This window comes from Lynx canadensis, chromosome B3 (assembly GCF_007474595.2).
Source record: "Lynx canadensis isolate LIC74 chromosome B3, mLynCan4.pri.v2, whole genome shotgun sequence".
In the NCBI taxonomy this organism is placed as follows: Eukaryota; Metazoa; Chordata; class Mammalia; order Carnivora; family Felidae; genus Lynx; species Lynx canadensis.
The window spans coordinates 16,739,585-16,752,016 of NC_044308.2; the positions used below are offsets into that span (position 1 = coordinate 16,739,585).

General features: G+C 50.9%; 1 protein-coding gene across 3 annotated transcripts in view; it reads right to left on the reverse strand.

Annotated features, from left to right (window-relative positions):
* Nucleotides 1-8,535: 8,535 nt before the first annotated feature.
* The window catches only part of IGF1R (insulin like growth factor 1 receptor), a 303,217-nt gene continuing 299,320 nt past the window's right edge, over nt 8,536-12,432 (reverse strand). For all 3 annotated transcript variants that reach the window (XM_030317480.1, XM_030317482.1, XM_030317481.1), the window contains one exon: nt 8,536-10,394. In XM_030317480.1, coding sequence (XP_030173340.1) covers nt 10,013-10,394 — 382 coding nt within the window. In that variant the 3' untranslated portion in view covers nt 8,536-10,012. The remainder of the gene's footprint in view (nt 10,395-12,432) is intronic.

A 12,432-nucleotide genomic window follows, 5' to 3' on the forward strand; every position in this document is an offset into this window, starting at 1 on the left:
CGTGGGGAAACACAGGTGTAGCTGCTGCTGGGTACCCCATTCCTGGCCGCCCAGCTCATGCCTCCAGGTGCTGGGTGCAGCTTCTGAGCCACTGGGTCTCTAGTGTTTGGTTTTTCTTTTTCTAATGTCTTTAAAAAAAATTGTGTTTTCATGCACAGGATAAAATTTACCCTTTAGCCATGAAAAATTTTTTTCTTTTAATGTTTATTTATTTTTGAGAGAGAGAGAGCACGAACAGAGGAGGGGCAGAGAGAGGGAGACACAGAATCTGAAGCAGGCTCTAGGCTCTGAACTGTCAGCACAGAGCCCCATGTGGGGCGCGAACTCATGGACTGCGAGATCATGACCTGAGCTGAAGTCGGATGCTTAACCTACTGAGCCACCCAGGCACCCCTTTAGTGTCTGGTCTTAAAGGAGAATAGCTAGGTTTGGCTTCTCTGCCACAATGGGTGTTATACTTACTTTTTAGAAGCAGAATCTCCCCTTCTCAGCTATCATGTTGCCTTTGGGCAAACACTTGGCACTGGGTCTTGTGCCAAGCTGCTCAAAGCAAGGTTTTATCTTGTGTTTGCTAGGGGCAGATATCCAACGAGATACATTGTTTTTTTTGGAGGAAGGGGTTGAAGGTGGCTAAGGTCTGGGAAATTTCTTGTTCCTTGTTGTGCTCCCTATCACTTTCATTTAATTACCTTAAAAAAAAAGCATTATTCACTTAGTATCCAGATTCCTTCACCATAAGAAAAAGCATTTGCAGCTTAATAACAGAGGAACTGGGCGGGCCTTGCTTGTTTGATCATTAGCTCTCTAGCACACTTGTGCCTTTGGAACAGACTTTACAGGACCCCTTTTGCAAATGAAACTCGGTTGTTTGACATAAACCAGTTCAGAGTCACATTGTAGCAGATCAAAGGCAGCCAAGCAGGATGGTACAGCCAGCATGCACACGCGTGGGTCCGGCCGCACTGGTTGCTAAAGTGGAGAGCCTTCCGTATTTGTAGGCAAACACCTGCTACCCAGAGCCCCGTGCCCACCCTCCACCCCCTGTAGCTTCTGTCTCAGGCCCGGGCAAGCAGGGGGCCTCGGGACCCAGCCTCAGGGTCATTTCAGACTGCTTGGCACCAGGCGATGCATGTTTTATAAATTTTTAGATGTCAGCCAGTTGGGAGGCCCAGAGCTCCCTCTTGATGACCGTCCCCATCATCTCCCCCTGTGTGACCTCTGATGTTCCTCAGGGAGAATCCCAGAGGGCCCACTCACATCCCCCTGTCGGTACATCCTGGGGCCTGTTTACTTGGGGCTGTTACCTGGCGGTTCTGAGTCCGAGAGCTGACCCAGCTTAAACAGGTTGAACCCTGGGTTGGTCTAGGGGTTAATAGCTGGGGGGGGGGGGGGGGGGGCGGGTCTCCGGCACGTCTGTATGTTTGCTCATCCGAAGAAGAGTAAAGTCCTTCCTTTGCAGAGTCGTGAATATCTGATGAGAGAACGGATGTGTGAGCGCCCCCTCCCCTCCCCCCCCCCAACCTTGCAGAATCTGGGCTTGTGGCTGGACCCGCCGGGGAAGTACAGAAATAGCCCCGCGGGATCTGTGCTCTTTAAGAAGTGGCGCGGTGGGGAGAGGCTCTAACGTTTGTAAAGACGCAGCACCTTCACCCTGAGAAGACACTGCTGCCGCTTCCAGCTGAGGACGGGCGCGGAAGGCGCCGCCACAAGCTGGGAGCGCGAGCTGATCGGCCGGGGATCGTGGGAGCGCCACGCCTGGGTCCTGTGTCCCCACGGCAGCCCACATCCCCGCCCGTGCCTCGGAAGTGCGTCTGCCTGTACTCATCGGGCTACTGACGGTCCGAGTGCCAGGGGTGAGCAGAAACCCTGGGGCCACACCAAGAGCGTCAGACAGCCCTCTCTTTGAGAAAGGCCTTTTGTTTTTAGGTCCAAGTATTTGTACGACTCATCGGATCTGAAATAACCGTGGCCTTTGACCTCTGCTGCCCGCACCTTGCTACCCTGCCCTTTACACGGTGTCTGACCTTGTTTCTGGAGTGTAGTTTCTTACGATCGAAGTTTCGTGAAATGCTCAGCTTGCCTGATGTGCCTATGCATTTCTGGTCTGATTCCAGAACACTTACAGCTTGTTGCCTTTGAACATATATTCACATTTCTTACTATAGCCATCCTCCGCCCCCCCCCCCCCCCCCGCCACCCTGGGGTGGGGGGGAGGAAGCCCAGATTGTAGAGGCCCCGGGACAGGCCAAGGTCATCAGCTAGAAAGTAACATTTTGAACACCGCCAGGGGGCCACACCCCCGTGTGGGCCTGCTTGGGTCTCACATGCCTCCTGACAAGGTATGCTGGTCACGAGGTACCAACAAGGACAGGGAAATGCGAAGTTGGAGTCCTTCGTCCCAGAGTCACCCGAGGGCAAACCTGGCTCGGCCTAACTTTTGTCAGTGGAAGGTACACGAAAAGTCTACGGATCAGTCAAAAACGAAGTACAGATTTCTCTATCTTATGTATTCAAATTTTCTGCTAGCTGATTTAATGGAGGGAGGGAGAAGAGCTTCCGTCTTCAGCAATTTGCATGCTGCAAAGACTCAGCTGTCAGAAATAAAGCAAAGCCTTCACGCAGAACACCTCCAAGCGACATGTGTGAACACACACATGCCACACGTAGCTCAGCTCCCCTGCCTCAGAAGCGTGGGGACTCTTCCAGAAAGGGAGGGGAACGAAATCAGAGACCAAAAATGCATACAGAATTCTTTTTATTTAACTTAAACCATGTAGTACTTTAACTACTAGAAAAAAGCAGAGTAAGAGAAACTAAAGTTGCCTTAGCTTCAGCCATTCAAAATAGACAAAGTTTCTTTTTTTTTTTTCATAATGTAAAGAATCCAGAGTATATCGCAGTAACAGGAATAAATTCTTACAACAGAATATACAAAAACATTTTGAAATTTTTTTCATCTACTGATTTTTTTTATATAAACAGAGGATTTTTTTTTAGGAATAATTTATACACAGAAAGTCATTTTATGTAACAAATTGGCCATGTTATTACCTTTTTTTATACTTTTTTAAAAAACTTTTTTTAAACAAGAAAACTCAGAAAATGGGTTATTTGCGATGCATCCATTCCATTGCGCCTTCTGGTTTGATTCTTTTTTCTCTTTGCCCCAGAGGTAGACACGCTGGCAAACCTCTCACCTCAACCTCACTGGCTTAGAAAGCAGACAGGTGTTTTCGCCAAGCACCTGTTCCACCTGTGGGTGTGTGTATGCAACGCCAAATATCTGAATGAACAGTTGAAAACAAAAAACCAATTGTTTCTGGACCTTTCTCCCATGTAGTGCAAAACATCCAGATGTTTCTAACGATGGAGATTTTGTGGAGTAGTGTAGACATGGCCAATAATCCATTGGGAGCGAGAGGAAATGGAGTCCGACTTAAACACATTTTTGTGTGTGTGTGTGTGTGTACTTTTTACGCAAAAGGACTTGTTTTGGACTGGAAAAATGTATCTTCGGTGTTCTGCCTTAAAGAAAAGAAATAGGGTCTCTTCCTTGTTAGAACAAAGCGCTAATCACGATATGAGGCATGTAAGCAAACGGCCTGTGCGCACAGAGTTATCATCATTAGCGTGATAAGTCTGCATGCTGTGATCACCGCGCCATCAGGTCCTTCCCTCTCCAGGCACTGCATGCCCACGGTGACGGCCCGACCAACCAAACCAGACGCTCAGGAGTGCCAGGGCCACCGCTGGGCTGCAACGCCTCTGCTGGGTGCTTGGCCAATGAGGCTCCTTCAGTCTTACACTCCAAAGGGAAATGACCAGTGAAAGATGATCCCCTTCCCAACCAGAGGGTTCTGGAAGACCAAGATACTGAAGATACAGAACTACTTCTTAAATCATCATCATTCCTTTGTTATAAACTAGGGCACAAAGCATGGGGGAAAAGAGGGTGAACCAACGGCCTGGGTCAGGGGGAAAAAAAACAAAAACAAAAACTTTTTTTTTTTTTTTGGCATATTGTAAAGCTAGCTAGTAAACAGGTGTCCTAAAAAATGGATCACAAACACACATTTGCACACACAGAGAAAAAAAGTGTCTTTAAATTATTTTCGGCAATTATAAACTACAAACATTTTATAAAATTATTCTATGTTCTTACAAAAATGCAATGAAACATTTAATTAGTTCTTGTAAACCAGATCTTCGTCAACTGACTACCCGTAATCTACTGGACTTAAGAGCCCTATTGAAAACACTAATGAGTGACTAATTAAAACAATGTTTACCAGAAAGATGTGGACACACACAAACGTGGACGTACAGATGAGTGATCATTATGTTCTTGCATAACAAAGTAAAACAAAACCCTAAAGTCATGCCCCAGAACTGACAACCGACCGTTGTGATGCAGTTCGCATTCTTGAACGATCTCACTTAACTGCAACGACCGTTTCCAAAGTAGGATGTCAGGTTTATTTGTTGAAACCAAATGCCCTTGGATGACTGTTGCGCCTTGATGTGGTCTGATACCGTCAGAAACCATCAAGTTCAAAACGTGGCCCACACTTCTTGCTAGCCCTGTACCCTTCTGCTCGCCACTCTGCTCCATGTCACGTCATGACCCTGGTACGGTGGTTTCCCGCTGCCTGATCATCCCACCCTCAAGGGGTGTTCATCTCCTTTTTCTCTAAATGACCAACTAGCCATCTAAGCCGGACGCCCAAAATGAAACCCTCTGGCCTGTCCAAGGTCTGTATCTTCAGCATCTCTGGCAACAGAGGTTCAATCTACACAACATCCTCTCTTGAAGTTCTCATTTGTGCCACCGACTAGTCAGAGGGGAGGAAGAAAGTTTGACTTTCATCACTGGTGCTTAGAGAGTGGATCTGGTCCGTATCGCCCAATGCTGCTTAGCCCAGGAAATTAAAAAAACAAAACAAAAACAACAACAATGACAAAAACAGCCGACAAACACAGAAGTAACAGTAACAAAAGAACCCCAAACCTTAAATGCGTTTCTGGGACTGCTGGAATGGGCCAAGGCATACTGTGGAGCATTACTGTCAACCGGAGGGTGCCTATGTTTTGGAAAGGAGTTGCCTTTGACACTGGCCACCCCGGGAGGACCCGGCAGTGACAGCTGAGGACCTTGGGCCAAGCATCCTAGCCTTCTCACCGATCTAACTATAGTGTGACCTTGCCACAACAGCAGCCTGCATCACGCACAGCCACCCACCAACGGAGGTGAGCCGCTGAGAAAGAGGCTTTGGTGGGACAGACTGGCCTAGAATTTGGCATCATACTCGGCTCGGAAATCTGTTATCCCGACCAAAACACACCACACCTCACGCCAAGCATTTTGCCGTCGGGTAGTTCCACAGTCACCACTTTTTTTTTTTTTTTTTTTAATTTTACCAAGCCACTTTTCCTACCATTGAAATGTCGTCCCAAGTCCTAAGAGACAGGTTGGAAGGAGAGGCCGCTGCCGGCCACGAACACGGTCTTCCATCTTCCAAGGAGGAAGCTCATTCCAACTGTGTGTCAAACGTCACGACATCCCACAAAGGAGAGCTGGAGTGGTCTGGGCATCACACGGCTGACGTTCGACAGTGTCTCCAGAACACGCCAGCTCCTGCTGCCTCGGGGAAGGGCTGTGTGTGCTAACGTTTTAATGCTCACATCAATTCCATGATGTGCCTCAGTGGTTCACGTCACTTCAAGCAGCGTGAGCTGCTGTCAGGAGGAGGTTGCGTGGAAAAATGCCACAACGCAGCTTGATTAAATTATGTGGAGCATACGAAAGAGAAAAATCAAGAAGAGGTGGGAAAATCAGCATAAAATGAGGCTAGAACTGTGGACAGATGATGCCTTGGTAAAGTCAAGGTGGGTGGTTTGGTCCAGTAAAATGACTGCACCGTCACGCAAGCAAAATTTTCTTTTATTTAAGTGTCTCTGAAGCTTTCGTTAGGATGGGCACTACGCTATTACTGTTTTCTTTCTACTTAAAGAGAAACCACCTACGTAAAACAAAGACAGAAGGACACCAACAACTCGAGGACAGTTGAAACAAAACCCTTAGAACCAGCTGAATGATCTGTAGAAATCCAGTTGTGGAAACCGGTAGGTTTGTGCAAAAGAGGAGAGGCTACTATTCCCAGGGGTCACCTACAGTGCGGAAGAAGAAAACCCTGATCCGACAGTATTTCTCAGTGACCTTAAGATGCCAGGGGGCTGGGGAAAGAGAGTAGTGTGCTCGCAGGACGGAACTGCGGTGCGGGATCTGAAAGGAGCCACCGCCCTTCGGGAAAACCGCCACCGCGTCTCCCAGAGAGGATCACCGGTGCCTGCGAGAGCAGCGTCTGGAAGCGGGCAGCGCGCCGTCCGCCCGGGAGCAGCAGGTGATGGGATGGAGGTGAGGCCCCGGGCGGGAGGCAGTGCCACCCGGGGAGAAGGCCGGGCGCCGACCGCCAGCCCCTTCCAGCCCGCAGGTTTGGTCTCTGTTTTCCCCGGGGGGAGGAAGAGAGGAGGGTGAGGTGGAGGAACAGTCTGGGGGGGGGGGGCGGGGCGGGGGGGGGGGAGCTTTTCTCCCGCGTGCATCCTCAAGTGCAGGAAGGCCTGCTTTCTCGGGCAGGAGGCCTGGCGGGCCAGGGGCTCAAAGCGCTGATGTGGCCGCACCACCGAACTGAACCGGCGCAGGCCTGGGCCTCGGCGGCCAGAGCAGCGGCCCGAGACCCGGACACCGCACGCGTACAGGTGCGGTTACGCCCAGAGACTGACTGCCCCCCCCGCGGTGCTCCCTGTCCTCAAAACCTGCAAAACGAGCGCTCTTCCGGATGACAATCTGTGTGTCATTCACTCTGCGCAAAGTCCGTTTCAGTGACGGCCTGGGACAGCCGGTCGGCCTCCCCCCGCCCGCCAGGAAGGGAATCCTAAGGAGGAACCTCTTAGGAGACCAAGCGAGGAGGAGGAGGAGGAGAAAGAAACGAGACATCTGGGAGAAAGGCAAGCTGTCTGAAATGAGCGCAGAGGCGGGTTAGTGTTGCTTCGACCCCCCGAATACAGCCTCCTGGCCTCTCCCTGCCTCATGTGCTCGGCCTGTGGTGTGGATGAGGTTACCGATATCAACGGCATATTGTCAGGTGCTGAGAGATGGGATATGTATTCTTCTGTATATATACACATATAAAAAAGAAGAGTGAGGTAGATAAATGTTTGAAAACCAAAACCAAAACACGAAAACAAAACCAAAAAACCAAAAGAAACCCGAAAACTGTCCTGTCTTACACACACACACACACGCACACGCACACGCACACGCACACAAAACCCTTTCCTCAGTATTTAAATTCATCACTGGGGGCTTCTCTACAGTGATTGAAACTGGTATCACAAAATAAATTAAAACTCCTACATAGAATACCTTCTTAACTTTTTTTCTTTTTCTCATTTTTTTTTCTTAAGGGAGAAAAACCATGGGGCAGAGGCTAGAGAACGTTGCAGGACTTAAGGTACTGACCAGAAAAAGCACGACATGCTTGCTTTCTCGTGTTTCATCTCGTCACGACTAGCAACCATCAGACTTTAGCTTTGTTCCTCCTCGTAATTGAAACATTTCCATCCCAGAAGCAACTCGGGTGCTGTCATCACTCTGGTGAGAAGTGCTAAAAACTAAACAAAACAAGACCCCCGGGCCCCGAGGACTGGGATTCCTGGCCGAGGAGAAGCGAGCCAGCGCCAGGGCTCTGGTCCCTCCCCTGCCCTGCCCACCCCACCCCCCCCGGGGAGCGCACCGGGCTCCAGGGCCATCGGCCACCATGGTGCCCATGCATGCCCGACCCCTCCGGCCCTGCACCCTGGAGGGGGTGGGGGTGGGGGGCTGGCTGACGCCCTGAGGAGGCCACCCCCGTGGCTCCCTCCCCGCCAGTGCCCGGGAGGCCCCCCAGGGAGTTTCTGGTTCTGGAGACAGGTAGGTGGGTCTGGAGGGTGGTGGCGGAGGCCATGGAGGGGCCTGCCGGACCCCGCTCCGCTGCACCCTTGGACTCAGCAGCTGTTTTTCATGGGATGGAAGGATTAAATATCCATAAAAAAAAAAAAAAAAGTAATCCAAATGCCTAGCGTCTGCAGTTCAAACTGCTGTTGTACCCAGTAATTAAAAAAATAGAGATATGTGTGTCACAACCAAAACGAAGGTGAGGGAAAGTGAAGGTGAGACTGTCCAACAACGCGACTAGAAACACTGAACGAGGACGTGCGACGTATTTAACCTTTTGTTTTCTGACCTGAGTTTGCGTCATGTCTTGCACTGTAACAGACTCCAGCGCGGTGAGAGAGCAGGCCGGGTGGGGGGTGGGGGGCGCTGCCTCCCTCGCCAGCCTCGTGCCCACACAGCCTACGGGTGAGAACGTAACTAACGGGCAGGGGGAGCGGGGAGGGGAGGGCGTATTTATAAAAAAGGCATCAAACAGTTCATGGCAAATTATGTTCGAGAAGTATCGATTACTGGGAAGAGAGGAAGAAAGTCACGCACTCTAGTACAAAGCATAAGAAGTTTCTTGGAGTGAGCAGAGAGGGAAGGAGGGTAGACCTGAAGGTTTTCATAGATTAAATCCACAAAGATAAAGGACAAAAAAAATAGCAGCTTTTTTTTTTTTCTGTACAGACGTATAGATGAATATCTGAACCGTAAAAAAGTTATAAAAGTGACATTAAAGACGATGTGTATGCAAATGTTTCATGGTCTAACATAGAACTGTAAGACCCATGAAGAAGTCCTAGTAACAGAGAAAATGTCAACAAAGCTTAGAATGCTTGAATCCATTTACTGCTTTGCTTCTTACTGTTGTGGTGGTGTTTGAATTTCTTTTCCTTGCAAACCTGCATAAACAGTTGGGCTGAGTCCCTGGAAACCCCTTCCCATCTGTGTCCTGGGGGCCGGGAGCGGGGGGCCAAGGGCGGGGGGGACAGGAGACTGGCACGTGGATGACCTTGACTCAAAGCCTGTCTTCCAGGCTCACGACAGGGCCTGTTTCCTCCACAATTCCGGGGGGCTAGCAGGTGGGGGTGGGGGAGAGGGGCAGGGAAGCCGGGTTCAACTTCTCCCAGTCTCCACCGAGAGAAAATCCCATCCTGTCCACTTCCCCCCAAACAATAGCCTAGTCAGAAAGCGATCAGACCTGTGTGAACGTAAGACTTGAAAAGAACGCCAGGGGCGACCAGATGGAGTGCATCATCCACGTGGCTCTTAAATGACGTGACTAGATACCATGCTCGCCCCATGCCTCGGGAAACAAGGAGATAAGTGCGGGGGGTCGTGAGGGAGGAAGTTCAGGGTTTTGGCAGAATTTGGCAGCATTAAGATGGTGACAACCTTGAATGAATGATGGCCCTTTTTAAATCTCGTTATGTCCCTAAAAAGGTTAAAGATACAGTTAAAAAAATCCCGTCTCAAGGTGTTTTGTTTTGTTTTGTTTATAAAGACCTACGGTGACAGGCAGGTGTGTACAGGGGCAATGGGGGTGGGGGCCGCAGGGAGGGACAGCCATTTCCTCAATCTGATCAAAAGGGCGTCCCAGCTGGGGTTGCGGCAAATGTTTTTCTATCATGAAGCAGAAAGAAAGAGAAAGGTGAGAGAGAGAGAGAGAGAGAGAGAGAGAGAGAAGGGGCGGGGGGGAGAGGGAGGGAGACAGATAATGAGAGGAGAGACCGGGAAAGAGTGAGGAGACTCGATTCTCAAGTGTTCTGTTGCTATTAAGTGTTGTCATTAAGGTTCTTAAAGGCCCATGTCAGTTAAGGGTTCGGGTAGGGAAATAAAAAGCTGCTTGCATATTGAAAAAAGGAACATCCCAAATGTGTTTACTGCAGAGAAGCCGTCTCCCGTGGGCAGCAATGGCAGTTCTGAAGATCCACTGAGGTACAGGAGGCTGTGAATAGATTGTTAAAACTCTCTCCCCCCACCCGCCGCCGAGCGTGCACACACGTTACTGTTTGCACGGGATCCGGGATCCGAGGATCAGCAGGTCGAAGACTGGGGCAGAGGCAAGGCCCTCTCGTTCTTGCGTCCCCCGTTCATGTGCGCGTAAGGCTGTCTCTCGTCGAAGCTGGCTCGGAGAACCAGCACGCCGGGGCCTGGGCCGTTCTCGGCCTTGTGTCCTGAGTGTCTGTCGGGCAGCGGCAGGGAGGACGAGGAGGCGGAGGGGTCCAGGGGGACGCTCTCCATGTCCTCCGGCTCCAAATCCAGCTCCTCCGGCTCGGGCGGCTTGTTCTCCTCGCTGTAGTAGAAGGAGACCTCCCGGAAGCCGGGTTCCATCTCGTCCTTGATGCTGCTGATGATCTCCAGGAAGGAAGGCCTCATCTTGGGGTTGTACTGCCAGCACATGCGCATCAGTTCAAACCTGAGGCGGAGACAGACAGACGGTGGGCCCGGCCGCGAACGGTGGCTCCGGGGCCACCTGCTGTGGCCTCCCCCCACGCGCGGGCACTGAGAGCAGGGAGGCAGCTGGGCCACTTCTCTCTTGACGACCCGACTGGCCCCACGCCGCTTTCGCTCCGGGGACCCAGGACCCTCCCCGGGGCCAAAACCCAACCTCTCATTTCCTGAGGACAAATCTAGGTTTACACAGAGTCTGGCATGACAGGTGTTATGGGGACAGTGCTAAGAAATAAAAATACAAACAAAAACCTACAGAGCGTCCTATCTGAAGTGTCTCTTGGAGCCACCAGTGAAACATTAATTCCAGAATTAGAGTGCAGGAAGCCTCTGGTTTCTCACTAATAAGGCTTAAGAATGGGGGCACCTGGGTGGCTCAGTTGGTCGAGCATCTGACTCTTGACTTCCACTGCTTCCCTTCTGTTATTGTTGTCACCAGAAGATTCTATTCTCTGTTTTGTTTTAAAAGTTCTGGCTAAAGAGGGGTGCCTAGGTGGCTCAGTCGGTTAAATGTGCGACTTCAGCTCAGGTCACAGTCTCATAGTTTGCGAGTTCCAGCCCCGCATTGGGCTCTGTGCTGACAGTGTGGAACGTGCTTGGGATTCTCTTTCTCTCTCTCTCTCTCTCTCTCTCTCTCTCTCTCCCCCTGCTCTCTTTCTGCCCTTCCCTGCTTGGACTCTCTCAAAATAAATAAAAATAAACTTAAAAAAAAAAAAAAAGGCTTAGGAGCGATCACAGCTATCCCGACAGTGACCCTCCCTTTCGTGCCACCTATGCAATTTCTAAGCTTCTTTCTGGGGCCTGGGGCCGGGCACGGCTGGCAGTGAGGGGGGAAGGCCACAAGACAGAAGGAGCGTGCATCTAGGGTCTGAGGTCCCGGTCTAGCGCCGCCCAGGCTGCCTGCTGCCTGCCCCACCACCCGGGCTCTGGCCTCGGGTCCAGGCTGAGCCAAATGAATCAGAGTCCTATGAAGACGTGTAGCCAGATGCCGACAAGGCGGGAAGGTGCGAGGGGCCCTGCCTAGGCAAGGGGGCGGGCAAAGAACATGGTATGAAGCCTGTGCCGGGTCTCACCAGCTGGACCACGGTGGCACTTGGGCCGCAAACCTCTGTGAAGCCTTCAGAGTCCAGTGGACCACAGGAGGTGGCCGTCCCCCACCCCCCGCCGGAGAGCAGGAGGCTGCACAAGGAAGAAGGAGGGACGGTGTTGTGGTACAGCCAGCAGCCTGGACCCAGGGGAGGCCTGGGCTTGGACAAGGGTTCAGGATGACCAGGGGAGGAGGGCGTACTTCTTATGAACCCAGAATGCAGAGAGACCCAGCTGAGTGGACCTTGGGAGCAAACAGGAGGGTGACTGACATCCAGGCTGGCCACAGAGCCAGAGGAGGCTATGGTTCTGAGGAGGGGTTGGCGGGCGGCCCTTTCTCGCGTGAGCTTGGCACAGAAGAGCCTTCCCTTCCATTACTGTTCTTGCCAGAAGATACCATTCTCTGTTTGTTTTAAAACTTCTGGCTAAAGAGGGGCATTAAGCGGTTAAGCTCATGATCTCACAGTCTGTGGGTTCGAGCCCCACATGTGGTGCTGTGCTGACAGCTCAGAGCCTGGAGCCTGCTTCCGATTCTGTCTCCCTCTCTCTCTCTGCCCCTCCTCTGCTCACGCTCTGTCTCTCAAAAATAAACATTAAAACAATTTTTAAAACTTCTGGCTAAGTCAGAGTGGCCAAAATGAACAAATCAGGAGACTATAGATGCTGGAGAGGATGTGGAGAAACAGGAACCCTCTTGCACTGTTGGTGGGAATGCAAATTGGTGCAGCCGCTCTGGAAAACAGCGTGGAGGTTCCTCAAAAAATTAAAAATAGACCTACCCTATGACCCAGCAGTAGCACTGCTAGGAATTTACCCAAGAGAGACAGGAGTGCTGATGCATAGGGACATTTGTACCCCCATGTTTATAGCAGCACTTTCAACAATAGCCAAATTATGGAAAGAGCCTAAATGTCCAT